Raw genomic sequence first — 20,622 nt, 5'->3', positions numbered from 1 at the left:
TTCCGAGGGTACTGCTCGGCCCCCCTGTGCAACGGCATTGAACTCTGCTCCATGTGGATGGAGCCAAGTCCAGTGCTAACGGACATTTTCCACTGGACTGACCGGTCCGCCGGTCAGCCCAGTGGAAAACCAGTAATAGGGCAGGTGGGGAGGGCCCAAGGTCAGTGGCAGTCTCCTCACCACGGGTCTGGTGGTTGGGTTTTTCGACCGCTAAACTTGTAATCAGAACCCAAGTCTTGATGGCCTTGCTTAACTTGAACAACTAATTATCTTATGTGATTTCTTAGGGAATAACGTTCGCAGAAGGCAGAAAAATGATGCAGCATTGAATAATTATTTTCCATTAGTGGAAATCTCACGTTAGCAGCGATCCCACTCAAGTAGGATAAGATAATGCTACTTTAGTTTGATCATCTGGAAATGTCATAGATCTGCATTGGAAATGCGCATGACACTGATTACGGAACAATGTCGATTTCTTGGGTCTCCACTAAAAAATTTCAGGGGTGCTGGAAGATTTAATGGTAGAACTTGGGAGTTTGACTGCATCTTGGGCTTGCAGTCCTTCATAGGCGGAAGTAAGGCCCAGGGAACAGTGGCCTTAGCTCATAAGGTGACGGTACCTGGCTAATGTCTTTCTTGACAGGCTTTAATAAATAACTTTCCTCTTTTTAATCTGTATCAATTTATTTAGCAGTTTGTATTCTCAGACCTCGTTGATTTGACCTTCTCTTGTAGCTTGGTTTAAGTTGGAATGATAATGTTGGCTAATCAACTTGTCACTAACTCTGCAGCCCAGATCCTGCAGGGAAAATATGCTCTTTCCTCCCCCTCCCCCCCTTCACTAACAACATTTAAGTTAGAAGTAAACTTGAGGGGGTGGTAGGAAATTCAATGGAGCAAGAGCTCAACATTATTTACCAACCTTCAATGCTGGAAGATTGGTGTGATAGTTAATTTACAGTCCCATTGAGTTATTTATCAAATATCTTCAAGTATTCATTTGTTTAACTGAGTTGGAGCATGTTAGATACTGCTACCAAATGGCAAAACTGGAGTTTCCTTGGAATTCGGGATCACATAAAATAAGAGGAGTGTCAGAAACTCCTTCCATTCTGTGGAAATTTGCTGTTTGCTGAAATACGCAAATAAAGAAACAGTGTGCAGTGCCGTTTTGGGCCAGCCAGCATTGAGGAACTTTAGAGAGACTTCCTTTACCTGTAACAGTCATCCTGTAAAGGATGCTACTTGCTGTCTTATGCAAAGTTACTGTCCTGTAGTACCTTTTTTTGCATTGGACATAATGAATGTATTGACATGCATTCCTCTCAGTAGTGTTGATGACTTGGATGGCAAAGAAGAAATTGGAATACATGCTATATTATGTCCCTTAGTAGTTATTATGAATGTGAACACCTGGCTACCCTCGTGCATGTCTCCCACTGTTTAACAGTGACCGTCCATTATGGGCTAAGATGGAAAGATAGCTTAAGGAGTGTTGTGCCCACTGCAAAGATGACTGTGTAACCTTCAGATTCAGATATTTAAATTTGGGAAGAATTGACTTAGTCCTTCATCTCTTTAATGGCAGATATCATTGATCGCAAAGCGTTAGTTATTGTTGGTTATTAAAAACATCTGCCAAGGATTTATTATGTTTCTGGTTAGCGCTTTAACACCTGTTAATATTAATAGAAATCCTATGAATGTTTAAAACGCTACAGGCCTCATTATGAGTAGCCTATTTTTTGGTGCTGTAATGTCAGCAGTTGAGAATCTCCCAATCCAGCAGCACCAACTAACAGAAATTACAAGTTATTGACCTCCGAATAGTAAATATGATATGAAATGGCAAATACTAAGCTGTGGCGATGTGTCGGTTCTACTCGGGGATGCACTGATCAGCAGAGAAGATGTTAGTTCCACTTGGAAGCACCTTTGGCCCACTTCCAAGGGTCCAGGACTACAGTGGCACCACTTGGCAGGGCAAACTCTCAGATGGCAGAGTCCAGGTGCAGAAGCAGGGTGGTTGGAAGTCTTTTATGTCCCTGAGACTTCAGATCAGGAGGCTAGCCAACTAGCCCTTGGAGTCACTCTGGATTCTAAGTTGTAGAGATGCAGGTCCAATCCTTCTTACCCCCAGGCAAGAAGGCAGCAGACAACAGGTCTGCCCAGCAACACAGGAGTCTAGCAGAGTGCATTGCAGTCCAGCAGAGTGGCAGTCCTTCAGCAGCACAGCAGTCTTTCTTCCTGGCAGAGTATACACCGGTCCAGAAGGATACTGAAGTGGTGGTGTCCGAGGTCCAGTTCTTGTACCCAGTGGTGCCTCTGATGGGGGGGAGACTTCAAAAACATGCTTCCAAAGTGTATAGATGTTCTGCCTTTCCTGTCCTGGCTCTAGGCTACCTCAGGAAAAATGCAGCCTTTTGTGTGGGGACAGGGAACAGCCTATTCAGGTGTAAGTGAGGCTGTGTCTAGATCCTCCCTACCATCTTGTCCAGGATGGCCCATGAAGTCACACCTAAACTCCCATTGTGTGTGGCTATCTGAGGAATACACAAAGCCCATCTTCCAACTATAACTAGCAGTTTGACCAGAGAAACGCTGCAGACACCAAATGACTAAAGCAAGTAAATGCCCACTTTCTAAAAGTTGCATTGTCAGAATTAAAATCCGACTTCAACATAATTTCGGATTTTAAATTGTGATTCTAGAGACATCAAACTTGAAGGGGTTACCTCCTCCCATTTGAAAATGCTTATAAAGCGTAATAATGCAATTCCGATGTTAACCTATGGTAGAGATAGTCTTTGAAGTGGGGGAAAAAACTAATTTAAGATTTTTTTCCCCGCTTGGACATGTAAAACTAAAACGTCCTACTTTTTAAATATATTGCACCCTACTCTCAGACTGTCCAAGACTTACCCTAAGGGTGGCTTTTATGTATTAAAAAGGAAGGTTTGGGCTGAGCAAAAGTGACAGTTGAAAACTGCACGCACGGGCTCTGCAATGTTAGACATGAGGCATGTTTAAAGAGCTACTTAAGTGGGTGGCACAATCAATGCTACAGGCCCACTAGTAGCATTTAAGTTACAGGCCCCGGGAACATGTAGTGCACTTTACTAGGGGCTTATAAGTAAATTAAGTATTCCAATTGGGTATATGCAATGTTACCATGTTTTAGGGAAAGAGCACAAGCACTTTAGCGCAGGTTAGCAGTGGTAAAGTGTGCAGAATTCTAAGGCCTGTAAAAACAAAATCCTCAAAAACAGGAGGTCTGAAGGCAAAAGGTTAGGGGGAAACCACACGAAGGATGCCAGGTCTAACAAAGAACAGGCCAGAGTTAGGTTGCACCTCTCCCTGCAGCCCTTGCGTGCAATTTTACTGGCTGTAGATTGACCCTCAACAACCCTGTGTCACATCTTGCGGGATGTTTACTGAATCTACAATAAATGGACCACTCACAGTTACCCAAATCAGTATTCCCCCAAGAATACCACTCCAAGCAATTCATGAGGCCCCCAGTCTTGTACCGAAAGATCTACAACCCATGCGCCCTCTTTATATGCAGAGCACATGCTTAAACACAGCTTTTACATCATTTTACACATAGCTTATTGGTGCCCCTTACATTTTATTAGGCACATGGAGGTTGAGAGGGTGGAATGACCATTGTATCATTATGGCACAAGATGTAATTTGGCACAATGAAAGCATCGTTATATACACAATATATCCAGTTTTCATTGCTGACTTGTCTTTTTGGTGAATCTTCACAAAATTCCCCATTTGTGGCTGTCTTTCGGAAATGGCATATTAGTGCTTCATTGGAAGTTTCTTCAAGATTTGCATCTTCCAGCTTTAAACACTATTGAGTTGTCAGTACCGTGACATAAAGTGCTCTAAGATATTACGTTGTAGTGCACTTGCTATCAGCTGCACCCCACTGCCATCTATCCCTATTGTTTTGCTCCATGCTAATAATGGCTATACAATATTAATTGATTTGTCTTGGTTCTTCTTTTCCATTTTTTGCACAGGTTGATGTTCCGAGGGGAAGTCTTATTGAAGAAATCAGGAAAAGATTAAGCCATTCCTGAAAAACGTCCAGTGCCTGTGATCTACTTTTGTAAGAACTGTTTATGCTTAGTTATTCCACTGCTGTGGTAATGCTGTCCTAGTGCTGCTTTCTTCCAGAAGATAGTTACCTGATCCTTGCTGCAGCTCTTCCCAGCTTTTTGCTAAGCCCTTCTAAGCACCTTGAAGTTCTTCTCAGTTTATTGTTTATGGAAAGAGCTATATGAACTTTATTCTATTGCCAAACTGAGGGGACCAAAATCCTAAATCACCAGAGTATAATGTATGTAAATGAGATCTACTAGAACAAAGTGGAAAAAAGACTGTGATTATGCATACAGTATGATTACAATTAATAACTGGAATGTAGGAAGCTGGGTTGCTCACTGGGGCAAATCTCCCACCCCTATGCAAAACTAGCTCCTAATCAGGTAAACACTGTTTCTCTAAGAAAGCCTTGTCTAACAGAAGTGCAGAATTGAGACAGAAGGCTCCTTCAGAGTGTATGTGTTCAGAATTAGCAGAATCAGCACAACACTGGGATCAAGAAACCATTCAGTAAAGCTCCTAGACCAATTTAATAAAATCAGAAAGTAAATTATGATTATTTGATAGAGACTTCTAGTTGCAGATTCCTTACCCTTTGAATTCCCGCAGGCGTCAGACTGGATCCGGAGACTTTTTCTTCGAGCAGTACCTCAGCACGACGTTAGGTGGCATAGGGCAACTCCGCGGGCGTTGGTGGTGTCGTGCTCGCTGAGATGACATCACAGTCTTATAAATGGACGCCAACCCGACGTGCTGACGTCAGTTCTTTTCTTGCCGTGCCTGCCTATGCACAGATCCGGAGAAGTGCTACCTCAGGCGCTTTTTGACTACTACGACATTTTTGTCAACAATTTTTGACAAAGTCCTGGATGCTTCGAGGGATGACCCGCCAGACTGGTTTCAAGCCCTGCGACTCGTGTCACCGAATAATGTCGGTGATGGAGCTGCACCTCGTGTGTCTTTGGTGCCTGGACCGCGATCACGACCTGAAGTCATGCTCAGAGTGTCGGGCCATGAACCCGAAAGCTTCAGTCCACCCCCACCCCTGCTTCTCCTTGGCCTCCAAACCTTCCTAGTCCGCTGGAACACCTGGAACCAGTTGGCGGCACGATTCAACGTCATCTGCTCCACTGGAAATCCATTACCACGGACAGGTGGGTCCTCCAGATTGTTCGGAAGGGCTACTCCCTCTCTTTCGAGTCTTCTCCTCCAGCCATGCCACCTTCATTCTACCACATATCAGAGGACCATATGGCACTTCTCCGCGAGGAAGTCAGAGCTCTTTTGGCCAAAGGAGCTATTGAGAGGGTCCCTGCGTCAGAAGTAGGTCATGGTCATTATTCCCATCACTTTCTGGTGCCAAAGAAGGACAAGGGCCCTTGTCCTATCTTAGATCTTCGGTCCCTCAATATCTTCCTCAAAAAGGAAAAGTTCAAGATGCTGACATTGGCTCAGGTCTTATCTGCCCTGGACCCGGGAGACTGGATGGTATCGTTGGACTTGCAGGACGCATACTTCCACATTCCCGTCTTGCCGGACCACAGATGTCACCTAAGATTTGTGGTAAGCCACAAGGACTTTCAGTTCACCGTGCTCCCTTTTGGCCTTACCAGCGCCCCACGGGTGTTCACAAAGGTGATGGTAGTGGTTGCAGTTAATCTGTGCAGGTTAGGGGCCCCAGTCTTCCCCTCGACGACTGGCTCCTGAAGGCAGATGCGCCCCAGAAATTCGTCTCCCACCTCCAGACTAGGGCGAACCTATTGCATTCGCTGGGGTTCACTTATAAACATGCCGAAGTCACACCTGACTCCTTCTGAGATGCTCCCTTTCATAGGAGCTGTTCTGGATATAGGTCAGTTTTGGGCTTATCCTCCCAAAAAGCAAGTCCAGGATATTTGGGCTATGATACCGATGTTTCAGCCTCTGTCCTGGATTTCGGTGAGAATGCCTCTAAGGCTGCTGGGCCTCATGGCCTCCTGCATCCTGCTGGTTCAAAAGGCCATACGGGTTCTGCAGTGGGGCCTGTAGTTCCAGTGGGCACAGCATCAGGGGAGACTCTCTGACAAAGTCCAGATCTCAGCAGGAACTGTGAAAGATCTTTAGTGGTGGCTAACGAATCAAGATTGGGTCAAGGGAAGATCCCTCTCCTTTCCCCAACCAGACCTCACCGTAGTGACAGATGCGTCACTCCTGGGATGGGGCGACTACATGGGAGAGGCAGAGATCAGAGGCCTTTGGTCTCTGGCGGAATCTGGGCTCCATATCAGTCTTTTGGAGCTGCGGGCGATTCAACTAGCATTGAAGGCATTTCTTTCCTTTCTCAAAGGGAAAGCAGTGCAAGTGTTCAAGGACAACACCACCACTATGTGGTACTGCAACAAACAAGGCGGAGTGGGGTCGTGGACTCTTTGTCAAGAGGCGCTTTGTCTCTGGACATGGCTGGAACATCAGGACATTTTCCTGGTGGTTCAACATCTGGCAGAGTCTTTGAACGCCAGAGCAGACGAACTCAGCAGATGATTCATAGTCGTGAATGACGTCTCTGTCCAGAGGTGACACAAGGCCTCTTTCAGCAGTGGGAAGAGCCTTGGTTAGATCTCATCGCCTCCGCATAGAACGCGCAATGTCAGCTGTTTTGCACATTGGAGTTTCCTAGGCGGCACTCACTCGGAGATGCTTTTCGTCTCAAGTGGAACTCAGGCCTCCTGTACGCCTTTCCGCCCATACCACTTCTGCCCAGAGTTCTGGAGAAAATCAGGCAAGACCGGGCCCAAATTATCCTGGTGGCTCTGGAAGGGGCACGAAGAGTCTGGTATCCTGAGCTCTTGAGCATGGTCATAGCTCCTCTGCCTCTGATCAGACTGCCCATTTAGGAGGATCTTCTCTCACAGCAGCAGGGGACGGTCATCCACCCAAACCTGTCCACTCCCCGCCTCCTTGCGTGGAGATTGAGCGGCGTCAGTTGATGGCTTTTGACCTTCCACCCATAGTCTGTAATGTCATCTTGGCAGCCAGGCGTCCCTTGGCAGCCTGTCGTTGGAAAAAAATTGTGGCATGGTGTATCGACAAATCTGTAAATCCTCTCTCTGCACCTCTTTCTGAAGTTCTGCTCTTTGTTCGCTCTCTTGCCCAATGGGGCTCTGCCTTGGACACCCTCAAGGGCCATCTTTCTGCTATCTCTGCCTTTCTGAGACTACCTGACCAACCTTCTTTATTCAAATCTCCCATTTTTAGGAGGTTTCTCAAAGGCCTCACACATCTCTTCCCACCTATCCCATTTATCATGCCCCAATGGGATTTGTAAAGAAATGGCTCCCTGTTGCAGTTACCCCCCACTTTTTGCCTGATACTGATGCTGACTTGACTGAGAAGTGTGCTGGGACCCTGCTAACCAGGCCCCAGCACCAGTGTTCTTTCACCTAAAATGTACCATTGATCCCACAATTGGCACACCCTGGCATCCAGATAAGTAGCTTGTAACTGGTACCTCTGGTACCAAGGGCCCTGATGCCAGGGAAGGTCTCTAAGGGCTGCAGCATGTATTATGCCACCCTAGAGACCCCTCACTCAGCACAGACACACTGCTTACAAGCCTGTGTGTGCTAGTGAGGACAAAACGAGTAAGTCGACATGGCACTCCCCTCAGGGTGCCATGCCAGCCTCTCACTGCCTATGCAGTATAGGTAAGACACCCCTCTAGCAGGCCTTACAGCCCCAAGGCAGGGTGCACTATACCATAGGTGAGGGTACCAGTGCATGAGCACTGTACCCCTACAGTGTCTAAGCAAAACCTTAGACATTGTAAGTGCAGGGTAGCCATAAGATTATATGGTCTGGGAGTCTGTTTTACACGAACTCCACAGCACCATAATGGCTACACTGAAAACTGGGAAGTTTGGTATCAAACTTCTCAGCACAATAAATGCACACTGATGGCAGTGTACATTTTATTGCAAAATACACCCCAGAGGGCACCTTAGAGGTGCCCCCTGAAACTTAACCGACTGTCTGTGTAGGCTGACTAGTTCCAGCAGCCTGCCACACTAGAGACATGTTGCTGGCCCCATGGGGAGAGTGCCTTTGTCACTCTGAGGCCAGTAACAAAGCCTGCACTGGGTGGAGATGCTAACACCTCCCCCAGGCAGGAGCTGTAACACCTGGCGGTGAGCCTCAAAGGCTCACCCCTTTGTCACAGCCCAGCAGGGCACTCCAGCTTAGTGGAGTTGCCCGCCCCCTCCGGCCACGGCCCCCACTTTTGGCGGCAAGGCTGAAGGGAACAAAGAAAGCAACAAGGAGGAGTCACTGGCCAGTCAGGACAGCCCCTATGGTGTCCTGAGCTGAGGTGACTCTAACTTTTAGAAATCCTCCATCTTGCAGATGGAGGATTCCCCCAATAGGGTTAGGATTGTGACCCCCTCCCCTTGGGAGGAGGCACAAAGAGGGTGTACCCACCCTCAGGGCTAGTAGCCATTGGCTACTAACCCCCCAGACCTAAACACGCCCTTAAATTTAGTATTTAAGGGCTACCCTGAACCCTAGAAAATTAGATTCCTGCAACAACAAGAAGAAGGACTGCCCAGCTGAAAACCCCTGCAGAGGAAGACCAGAAGACAACAACTGCCTTGGCTCCAGAAACTCACCGGCCTGTCTCCTGCCTTCCAAAGAACTCTGCCCCAGCGACGCCTTCCAAAGGGACCAGCGACCTCTGAATCCTCTGAGGACTGCCCTGCTTCGACGACGACCAGAAACTCCCGAGGACAGTGGACCTGCTCCAAAAAGACTGCAACTTTGTTTCAAGGAGCAGCTTTAAAGACCCCTGCAACTCCCCGCAAGAAGCGTGAGACTTGCAACACTGCACCCGGCGACCCCGACTCGGCTGGTGGAGAACCAACACCTCAGGGAGGACCCCCGGACTACTCTCCGACTGTGAGTACCAAAACCTGTCCCCCCTGAGCCCCCACAGCGCCGCCTGCAGAGGGAATCCCGAGGCTTCCCCTGACCGCGACTCTCTGAAACCTAAGTCCCGACGCCTGGAAAAGACCCTGCACCCGCAGCCCCCAGGACCTGAAGGACCGGACTTTCACTGGAGGAGTGACCCCCAGGAGTCCCTCTCCCTTGCCCAAGTGGAGGTTTCCCCGAGGAAGCCCCCCCTTGCCTGCCTGCAGCGCTGAAGAGATCCCTTGATCTCTCATAGACTAACATTGCAAACCCGACTCTTGTTTCTACACTGCACCCGGCCGCCCCCGCGCTGCTGAGGGTGAAATTTCTGTGTGGGCTTGTGTCCCCCCCGGTGCCCTACAAAACCCCCCTGGTCTGCCCTCCGAAGACGCGGGTACTTACCTGCAAGCCGACCGGAACCGGGGCACCCCCTTCTCTCCATTCTAGCCTATGCGTTTTGGGCACCAGAGTGAACTCTGCACCTGACCGGCCCTGAACTGCTGGTGTGGTGACTTTGGGGTTGCTCTGAACCCCCAACGGTGGGCTACCTTGGACCAAGAACTGAACCCTGTAAGTGTCTTACTTACCTGGTAAAACTAACAAAAACTTACCTCCCCCAGGAACTGTGAAAATTGCACTGTGTCCACTTTTAAAGTAGCTATTTGTGAATAACTTGAAAAGTATACATGCAATTGAAATGATTCAAAGTTCCTAATGTACTTACCTGCAATACCTTTCAAACAAGATATTACATGTTAAATTTGAACCTGTGGTTCTTAAAATAAACTAAGAAAAGATATTTTTCTATAACAAAACCTATTGGCTGGATTTGTCTCTGAGTGTGTGTACCTCATTTATTGTCTATGTGTATGTACAACAAATGCTTAACACTACTCCTTGGATAAGCCTACTGCTCGACCACACTACCACAAAATAGAGCATTAGTATTATCTATTTTTACCACTATTTTACCTCTAAGGGGAACCCTTGGACTCTGTGCATGCTATTCCTTACTTTGAAATAGCACATACAGAGCCAACTTCCTACATTGGTGGATCAGCGGTGGGGTACAAGACTTTGCATTTGCTGGACTACTCAGCCAATACCTGATCACACGACAAATTCCAAAAATTGTCATTAGAAATTGATTTTTGCAATTTGAAAAGTTTTCTAAATTCCTAAAAGACCTGCTAGGGCCTTGTGTTAGATCCTGTTTAGCATTTCTTTTAGAGTTTAAAAGTTTGTAAAAGTTTGAATTAGATTCTAGAACCAGTTTTAGTTTCTTAAAAAGTATTCCAACTTTTAGAAGCATAATGTCTAGCACAGATGTGAATGTGGTGGAACTCGACACCACACCTTACCTCCATCTTAAGATGAGGGAGCTAAGGTCACTCTGTAAAATAAAGAAAATAACAATGGGCCCCAGACCTTCCAAACTACAGCTCCAGGAGCTGTTGGCAGAGTTTGCAAAGGCCAACCCCTCTGAGGATGGCAACACAGAGGATGAAGATAGTGACTTGGAGGAAAATTCCCCCCTACCAGTCCTATTTAGGGAGAACAGGGTCTCTCAAACCCTGACTCCAAAAATAGTAGTCAGAAATGCTGGCTCCCTCACAGGAGGGTCCAGCCTCTCTGAAATCACTGAAGGTAACTCCAGTGAAGAGGACATCCAGTTAGCCAGGATGGCCAAAAGATTGGCTTTGGAAAAACAGATCCTAGCCATAGAAAGGGAAAGACAAGAGATGGGCCTAGGACCCATCAATGGTGGCAGCAACATAAATAGGGTCAGAGATTCTCCTGACATGTTGAAAATCCCCAAAGGGATTGTAACAAAATATGAAGATGGTGATGACATCACCAAATGGTTCACAGCTTTTGAGAGGGCTTGTGTAACCAGAAAAGTGAACAAATCTCACTGGGGTGTTCTCCTTTGGGAAATGTTCACAGGAAAGTGTAGGGATAGACTCCTCACACTCTCTAAAAAAGATGCAGAATCTTATGACCTCATGAAGGGTACCCTGATTGAGGGCTTTGGATTCTCCACTGAGGAGTATAGAATTAGATTCAGGGGGGCTCAAAAATCCTCGAGCCAGACCTGGGTTGATTATGTTGACTACTCAGTGAAAACACTGGATGGTTGGGTAACTGGAAATGAAGTGTATGACTATGTTGGGCTTTATAATTTGTTTATGAAAGAACACATTTTAAGTAACTGCTTCAATGAAAAGTTGCATCAGTATCTGGTAGACCTAGGTCCAATTTCTCCCCAAGAATTGGGAAAGAAGGCAGACCACTGGGTCAAGACTAGGGTAACCAAAACTTCCACTGGGGGTGACCAAAAGAAAGGGGTTACAAAGCCTCCCCAGGAGAAAGTGGGTGACACTAGAAACAAAGAAAAAGAGTCCCCTGTAGGCCCCCAAAAACCAGACCAGGTGGGTGGGCCCAGAGACACAACCCAAAACAAAGGTGGGTACCAGGGTAAGAGCTGGGATGCCACTAAGGCATGGTGCCATAACTGTAAACAGACAGGGCACCACACCAAGGACACTTCTTGTCCCAAAAACAAACCCCCTAGCAAAATCCCAGGGGTGACCAGTGTAGCCATTGGGGATGACTCCTCAGATGAGGAGGTCTTCATAGCCTTCAACTGGAAAAAGGGCCCAACAGGTGAGTTGGAGATTCCAGAGGGAAGTAGACACTTCCACCACCTACAGGTGAATGGAATCCCAGCCACTGCCCTGAGAGACACTTGTGCCAGTCACACTATTGTGCATGACAGGCTGGTGTTCTCAAACCAGTACATCCCAGGTGAGATGGCCAGAGTAAGAGTTAGCCCAGACAGGGTCACTAATAGGCCTGTGGCTTTTGTGCCCATAGAAGTGGGTGGAACTTTTAGCTGGAGAAGGGTGGTAGTCAGTACAGACCTCCCCCTTGATTGTCTCCTTGGAAATGACTACCCAGAGGTTAGTCAGAGCCTAAGAGAAGAACTGGTCCATGGCCAGTCCTCTCCCAAGGAGTCTGGAGTGCCTACCTCTGCAGTAAATGCAAGTAGGCCCCAGAAGAAAAAGAAAAGGAAACAGAGTAGGAAAGGTGGACAACCTTTAGCCAAGGTTCCAGCCAGCCAAGGAGATTCTGCTCCAGTGGGGGAGAACTCCAAAAGTGGCTCTGATAAAATCCAACCTGACCCACAAGAAGTCCTGGCTAGTCAGGCAACTGTTAAGCCTGAGTGGGTGGCTCCTCAGCTAACAGAAGAAAGAGTGGAAGAAGGGTGTTTACTACAAGATGTGGTAACCCCCCACTCTAATACAGCAGACAGGCACCCTGAACCCAAAGAAGCCTGTAACTTAGCCCCTTCCCTTGTAGGTGAAGAGCTAAAGGTGTGGTTCTGGGCACTGACAGCTGTCAGTGGCCTCTGCTGGGTGTTAGCCTTTATGGCTGCACTATCCTTGGCATGGTGGTCTGACCCCATGCCAAATAACAAGTTAGGCCCCCTGACCCTGTTGGTCATGGTGGGGTTACTCCAGCTCTGGGTAACCTCTTTGGGTAAGCTAGGGGTGACCCTGGCTAAGATAAGATTAGCAGAGGTGGATACCTCTGACCTCAAAATAGAGAGAATGGGTAAAGACATAAAAAGCACAGACAAGAGGCAGTTCAGACTAGGTCCTATCACTGTGGAAGTGGGTCAGTTCCCCAGAGGGAATGACCTGAACAGGAGGATGTAAGGCAGAGTAGGCCCTGCAACAAACCAGCCATTTCCTCTACTCTTCCTCGCCTGACAGACTAGGAAGACTCTTCCAGCTTTGGCTGAGTCTCCTGGCCTGTGGGCTGGGGGGGGGCTTGTGTAAAGAAATGGCTCCCTGTTGCAGTTACCCCCCACTTTTTGCCTGATACTGATGCTGACTTGACTGAGAAGTGTGCTGGGACCCTGCTAACCAGGCCCCAGCACCAGTGTTCTTTCACCTAAAATGTACCATTGATCCCACAATTGGCACACCCTGGCATCCAGATAAGTCCCTTGTAACTGGTACCTCTGGTACCAAGGGCCCTGATGCCAGGGAAGGTCTCTAAGGGCTGCAGCATGTATTATGCCACCCTAGAGACCCCTCACTCAGCACAGACACACTGCTTACAAGCCTGTGTGTGCTAGTGAGGACAAAACGAGTAAGTCGACATGGCACTCCCCTCAGGGTGCCATGCCAGCCTCTCACTGCCTATGCAGTATAGGTAAGACACCCCTCTAGCAGGCCTTACAGCCCCAAGGCAGGGTGCACTATACCATAGGTGAGGGTACCAGTGCATGAGCACTGTACCCCTACAGTGTCTAAGCAAAACCTTAGACATTGTAAGTGCAGGGTAGCCATAAGATTATATGGTCTGGGTGTCTGTTTTACACGAACTCCACAGCACCATAATGGCTACACTGAAAACTGGGAAGTTTGGTATCAAACTTCTCAGCACAATAAATGCACACTGATGGCAGTGTACATTTTATTGCAAAATACACCCCAGAGGGCACCTTAGAGGTGCCCCCTGAAACTTAACCGACTGTCTGTGTAGGCTGACTAGTTCCAGCAGCCTGCCACACTAGAGACATGTTGCTGGCCCCATGGGGAGAGTGCCTTTGTCACTCTGAGGCCAGTAACAAAGCCTGCACTGGGTGGAGATGCTAACACCTCCCCCAGGCAGGAGCTGTAACACCTGGCGGTGAGCCTCAAAGGCTCACCCCTTTGTCACAGCCCAGCAGGGCACTCCAGCTTAGTGGAGTCGCCCGCCCCCTCCGGCCACGGCCCCCACTTTTGGCGGCAAGGCTGGAGGGAACAAAGAAAGCAACAAGGAGGAGTCACTGGCCAGTCAGGACAGCCCCTAAGGTGTCCTGAGCTGAGGTGACTCTAACTTTTAGAAATCCTCCATCTTGCAGATGGAGGATTCCCCCAATAGGGTTAGGATTGTGACCCCCTCCCCTTGGGAGGAGGCACAAAGAGGGTGTACCCACCCTCAGGGCTAGTAGCCATTGGCTACTAACCCCCCAGACCTAAACACGCCCTTAAATTTAGTATTTAAGGGCTACCCTGAACCCTAGAAAAATAGATTCCTGCGACAACAAGAAGAAGGACTGCCCAGCTGAAAACCCCTGCAGAGGAAGACCAGAAGACAACAACTGCCTTGGCTCCAGAAACTCACCGGCCTGTCTCCTGCCTTCCAAAGAACTCTGCCCCAGCGACGCCTTCCAAAGGGACCAGCGACCTCTGAATCCTCTGAGGACTGCCCTGCTTCGACGACGACCAGAAACTCCCGAGGACAGCGGACCTGCTCCAAAAAGACTGCAACTTTGTTTCAAGGAGCAGCTTTAAAGACCCCTGCAACTCCCCGCAAGAAGCGTGAGACTTGCAACACTGCACCCGGCGACCCCGACTCGGCTGGTGGAGAACCAACACCTCAGGGAGGACCCCCGGACTACTCTCCGACTGTGAGTACCAAAACCTGTCCCCCCTGAGCACCCACAGCGCCGCCTGCAGAGGGAATCCCGAGGCTTCCCCTGACCGCGACTCTCTGAAACCTTAGTCCCGACGCCTGGAAAAGACCCTGCACCCGCAGCCCCCAGGACCTGAAGGACCGGACTTTCACTGGAGGAGTGACCCCCAGGAGTCTCTCTCTCCCTTGCCCAAGTGGAGGTTTCCCCGAGGAAGCCCCCCCCTTGCCTGCCTGCAGCGCTGAAGAGATCCCTTGATCTCTCATAGACTAACATTGCAAACCCGACGCTTGTTTCTACACTGCACCCGGCCGCCCCCGCGCTGCTGAGGGTGAAATTTCTGTGTGGGCTTGTGTCCCCCCCCCGGTGCCCTACAAAACCCCCCTGGTCTGCCCTCCGAAGACGTGGGTACTTACCTGCAAGCAGACCGGAACCGGGGCACCCCCTTCTCTCCATTCTAGCCTATGCGTTTTGGGCACCAGAGTGAACTCTGCACCTGACCGGCCCTGAACTGCTGGTGTGGTGACTTTGGGGTTGCTCTGAACCCCCAACGGTGGGCTACCTTGGACCAAGAACTGAACCCTGTAAGTGTCTTACTTACCTGGTAAAACTAACAAAAACTTACCTCCCCCAGGAACTGTGAAAATTGCATCAAGTGTCCACTTTTAAAGTAGCTATTTGTGAATAACTTGAAAAGTATACATGCAATTGAAATGATTCAAAGTTCCTAATGTACTTACCTGCAATACCTTTCAAACAAGATATTACATGTTAAATTTGAACCTGTGGTTCTTAAAATAAACTAAGAAAAGATATTTTTCTATAACAAAACCTATTGGCTGGATTTGTCTCTGAGTGTGTGTACCTCATTTATTGTCTATGTGTATGTACAACAAATGCTTAACACTACTCCTTGGATAAGCCTACTGCTCGACCACACTACCACAAAATAGAGCATTAGTATTATCTATTTTTACCACTATTTTACCTCTAAGGGGAACCCTTGGACTCTGTGCATGCTATTCCTTACTTTGAAATAGCACATACAGAGCCAACTTCCTACAGGATTTAAATGTAATCCTCACTTATCTGATGTGCACGCCATTCGAGCCGCTTCATAGCTGCCATTTACGGCTCCTAACCATCAAGACTGCCTTCTTGTTTGCCATTACCTCTGCTCGCAGAGTAAGTGAGCTCCAAGCTCTGTTATCTAAGCCACCTTTTCTGGCAGTTCATGCTGACAAAGTGGTACTCCGCACTAGGGCTTCTTTTCTTCCTAAAGTAGTAACTCCCTTCCATGTAGGTCAGTCCATCACCTTGCCTACTTCTTACCCACCCCCACATCCCTCACATGAAGAGGAGAGACTCCACTGCCTGGACCCAAAAAGAGCGATGGTGTTCTACCTTGATCGTACTAAAGACTTCTGGGTGAACGACCAACTCTTTGTAGGATATGTGGGGTGTGAAGAGAGGGAAGGCGGTGCAAAAGAGAACCATCTCACAATGGGTCCTCCTATGCATCAAAATGTGCTACGCTTTGGCAAAGAACCAGCCCCCATGGCTTGCGAGCTCACTCACCTAGAGCAACTGCAGCTACCACAGCATTTGCACAAGTCATTCCAGTCATGGATATCTGTCAGGCAGCCACGTGGGCAACACTGTACACGTTCACCAAGCACTACTGCCTGGACACTCTGGTCCGTAGGGACGGCTACTTTGGTTGTTCGGTCATACAGGACTGCCTGGTGTGATCCTGGTTCGCAGCCCACCTTCGGGGATGGTATTGCTCAGGTATCTATTCAATAGATAAGGAATCTGCAACTAGAAGCCTGTATCAGATGTACAAGTTACTTACCTTCAGGAACGATATATCTGGTAGAGACATATTCTGGTTGCAGATTCCTTATCGACCTGCCCATCCTCCCTGCTCTGCGAACTGATTTCTAGGCGCAGGAACTTTTCTTAAAAGGCCCTCGTTTTGGCGCACCACCATCGGAGTTCTTCGTGGCTCCGCACTTCTAGAAAGTCCTGAAAAAATAAATTGACCTCAGCACGCTGGGGTGGCACCTATATACGACTTTGACGTAATCACGGCGAACATGACGCCACCGACTCCCATGGAGACAACAGACGCCACCTAACGGCACGCAGAGGTACTGCTTGTAGAAAAAGTCTCTGGATCCAGTCTGACACCTGGGGGAATTCAAAAGGTAAGGAATCTGCAACTAGAATAGTTACCGAAGGTAAGTAAGTACAATACAGCCAAAACCACACAAATTAGATCAGCCATTGCAGAGTTATAGTGTTTTAAATAATAACTCAATTCCATATGGCTTCTCCATTTTGACAGTCAAATTTCGTGTCCATTACTCTTGGTGGCCACTGGAAGCCCCTTCCCACTTCAGTAGCAAAGTATGACACCCGGCTCCAGGCTGACTGTTTCCTTCAACCAGGCCAGAGGGGCTGGATGAGGGTAAATGACCTTGTGCAGGCAGGCGTCCAAGCTAGGGAATCTCTGGTTTGTGATTCCAAGTCTGCCAAGACCACTAGATTGTACCCCCTTTACTTAGCTGTCAGTGCAGTCCTTTGTGCTTACACCAACTTCTTACCTTCCACAACAGAATCTTTTTCCAGATACCAACTCACACTGAGTGTAAGTTAACTGTCACTCACTTCCCTATTTCAGGTAATTAGAGCATCAGACCAGTTACAACTGGTCAACTAGTCTGCTAAGAAGGACAGTGTTTCAGGTGCTCTGTTTCCCTGGGACCAACCAGGATTTCAGGCCATCCTGATCTCTTTCTCCAAGACACACAGTTCTTGGTTGGGAGGATGGCAGAAATTTGAGTGTCGCCCACTGTTTGAAAAAGTGTTCTTTTTTGGGTCTCTGTCTTCCCCTGGGTAGAGACATCCAGCAGGTTTCTGTTTGTTGGGAGTGACAGGCAGCAGAAGTATTCCTGTGTACAATCCAATGCTTAAATCTGAAATGATACATAGATATAACTCAGATATAATACTTAGTAGAGTTGGAGGGAACATCTCTACCCTTATTTTACAGACTAAGGGCCTCATTATGACCTTGGCGGAGGGGATTACTCTGTCCCAAACCTGATGGACATCCCGCCCGTCGTATTATTCCATTATATTCTATGGAACTTGTAAAACGGCGGACGGAATATAAATCACTTTTGAGACTCTGTAATCCCCTCCGCCAAGGTTGTAATCTGGCCTTAAATTACTACAGTCTCTGACGTACGGTGAAAACTCAGAGTGATCAGTTCAAAATATCCAATGCCCGACAATAGGCACAGTAAAAAAAAAAAAAACGAGCTGCTCTTGTATAGTCCATTTACATTGATTCCTTCCGTGAAAACCAACCCTGGCCTCACCCAAAATAGTTTGTTGGCCGCTGATGTTAGATTTCAAGAATGAACATGCCTGAAATGTATTTTTGCTTTCTACTCCTCAAAGCTCCCATTCCTCCTTTGAAAGCTTCCCTACACTTTCCCCACTTATCGCCTCGGTCTGCGCTTTCATCCCTCTCTGTTGATTTATGGAAGGCCCCTGTAGGTTCGTGCAAAGGGAATCGGGCCCAGGACCTTCTGCAGCTGAGAAACTAACTACAGTAAACTTTTATATCAGGGAATCTAAAAGTTTTCTGTTATAGGAGTTAATTATATCCGTGAAATCCATCCCTAGCTACCAACAATATTAGTGTAGTAATCGTGAGAACATCAAACAAGACTACATTAGTGGCCACTATATGCAAGATTACCAGAAGCGATCACCTTAGTGCATCATGGATAACAGCCATTGCTGCGATGCCCCAAGCAGCAAGAAAATAATATTAGTAATAAGTTTACCCAAGGCCTCCATAATTTATCACTCAGATATCCGCTTTAAATATATTCTAGAAGTTCTACCATTGTTCTCCCAACACCAGCTTATGAGTTCTGAAAATGCACACATTTTTGTCTCGCATACACGCTTTTCAATTTTGGCATACATACATTAATTTGATCAAACAAAAGCTTCTAATTTAGTGAGTTGGGCTGCACACAGGAGAACTACTTCAAATAGTTCACAAGTTACTTGTTGGAGAATCCTGTTTAGATCATAAAGGAAACATGCACTGAGAAACCAGTTATTGGTTTCTCTGTGCGCTGAGTCGAGATTCTAGCTGTATCTAGCAGAGAAAGAGGACGAGACGAAACAAAGCATACACAACAAAGTTGCTGTATTTGTAAATGACTTCTTCAGCTACAGCAAAGTGGGGTTACTTTATCATTATAGTGTGATGATTTTGAAGTTTCACATCAACTGTGTTTATAATGTGGGCCCGTATTTAATTCATTTTTGTACTTTCATTATCAGTTAGCACATCTCGACATGTGGACTGGTCTTAAGGCAAATGCAAAACATTTTCTCAAGGCTGGTACCTACTGAAGTCTGGTTTGTCTTAGCTAGAGTTGGTCTCAGTGGCCTACATGTGACTGGCTATCCCAAAGCCAGCAGCATTTTAGGAAGTCTCTCTAATTCTGTGCAAACCATTGTCCTTTTCAACACGAGAGTCCACATTACAGTGCCTCGATTGCTGGGTGATGACTGCTTTCAATAATTCTAATCACTTCCTATCTCCTTCTTTATTCTCCATATAGTATTTTTTTCTGAGTTTTTTGCAATTAATGATTTTGAACCGAACTGCATTTGTTTAGAGTTTATAGCTTTATAACTTGTTTGCCTTTGTTGTTTATCCAGGTTCACTTTGTGGTGAGTGAGAGTTGGGACTCTGCCTCAATACAAGTGTTTGATCCTGGAGCACGAGAGGAAGACTTTTTGTAAAATATTGGAAGACCACTTGCCTACTGGGGTCAAAGTCCTACTACTTTCTTCAGTCTAGCGAGGGCTTGAAGTACAGACTGTCCCAAAAAGGAGACTGGTATAAAAATGTGGTGGGCTCTTCTGCAATATCTTTTGACTACACCACATATCATCCGCAAGGCTAAACTTTGGTTCATTCACTCACTGGACAAGAGGCAGAGCCTCAAGATGACAACATGTTTTCAGATTCTGAAAAGATCTTTCCCATTGTTCACAAACGAATATTTGCAGATCTACTGAAATAGCATTTGGACTTAAAAGTGTGATGTGTGAACTTTTAATCACATTACATTAACACCAGTATTTATTGTGCCGTACGCAGTATGTGGGAATGTTCTAAATGAGGCTGTTTTTTTTTTGTTTTGTTTTTTAATTAAATAAATGACATCGAGATACTATTGTCAATAATTTGGTCTACGCATATTTTTACATTAACGTTTGTGAGCATAATAGGTCATGTATTCATGTTGGTTGCCTGCCTGTTGTTTATGCAGCCCCAGGCTGCTTTAGAGTGCTGGGGAGTAATAAAGGAGGAAAGAAATGAACAGGATATGGACTGATGAAATAGATGAGATTAAATAAGAAGCATATGTCATACTGGTTGCATATATTGTACACTCTTCTGAATTGTGCAGCGTGGTGCCTCTCGATTTCACTGTGTGAAATTCTCATCCCCAGCTGTTTGATTTACTATATGGATTCACCAGGCAGTGTTGCACTCCTCTGCATTTTTTAAGATGTCTATGTGGTGCAGCAGAGATTACCGTCCTGGCAAGTCTCTGCCATTTTTGGGTTCCCATATATCCACTTTGACTGGCCTTTTCACCTCCTTATGTGCTGCTGTACTATATAGGGAATTCCTCACAGTTCCCTTGTATGCCCCCTAACCTTTGTGTATTTCTTCATACCCAGTGTCCTTCCTATTTTTCTAACCTGGTTGTGAACCTGCTGCCCGACTGATTGTAGCTTCTCCTTCTTTGTTGTGTCCAACCTTGTTAACCTTCCAGTGCTTCCTCCTACTTCCTATTATGCCAGTCTTAGCCCCTACTGCACTGTGTGGCTCAGGTCCCTGCCTTCCTTCCTACCTACCCTACTCCTGGTATGTGAATATGATGGCTTTGGAATACTTGTAAATACTTACAAAGGAGTAAAGATGGTGAATTAATTAACCACAAAATGCATGATTATTGTTTTTTAACATCTTTATG

General features: G+C 47.0%; 1 protein-coding gene across 1 annotated transcript in view; it reads left to right on the top strand.

Annotated features, from left to right (window-relative positions):
* Positions 1 to 19,817, top strand: part of LOC138245655 (histidine--tRNA ligase, cytoplasmic-like) — a 119,554-nt gene extending 99,737 nt beyond the window's left edge. Inside the window, exons 13-14 of the mRNA XM_069199402.1 lie at positions 4,041 to 4,129; positions 19,292 to 19,817. Coding sequence (XP_069055503.1) covers positions 4,041 to 4,100 — 60 coding nt within the window. The 3' untranslated portion in view covers positions 4,101 to 4,129; positions 19,292 to 19,817. The remainder of the gene's footprint in view (positions 1 to 4,040; positions 4,130 to 19,291) is intronic.
* The last annotated feature ends 805 nt before the right edge of the window (positions 19,818 to 20,622 follow it).

Source organism: Pleurodeles waltl, chromosome 7 (genome assembly GCF_031143425.1).
Source record: "Pleurodeles waltl isolate 20211129_DDA chromosome 7, aPleWal1.hap1.20221129, whole genome shotgun sequence".
Classification (NCBI taxonomy): Eukaryota; Metazoa; Chordata; class Amphibia; order Caudata; family Salamandridae; genus Pleurodeles; species Pleurodeles waltl.
The sequence above is the reverse complement of the archived record's forward strand: the minus strand, read 5'-3'. Positions and strand labels throughout refer to the sequence as shown.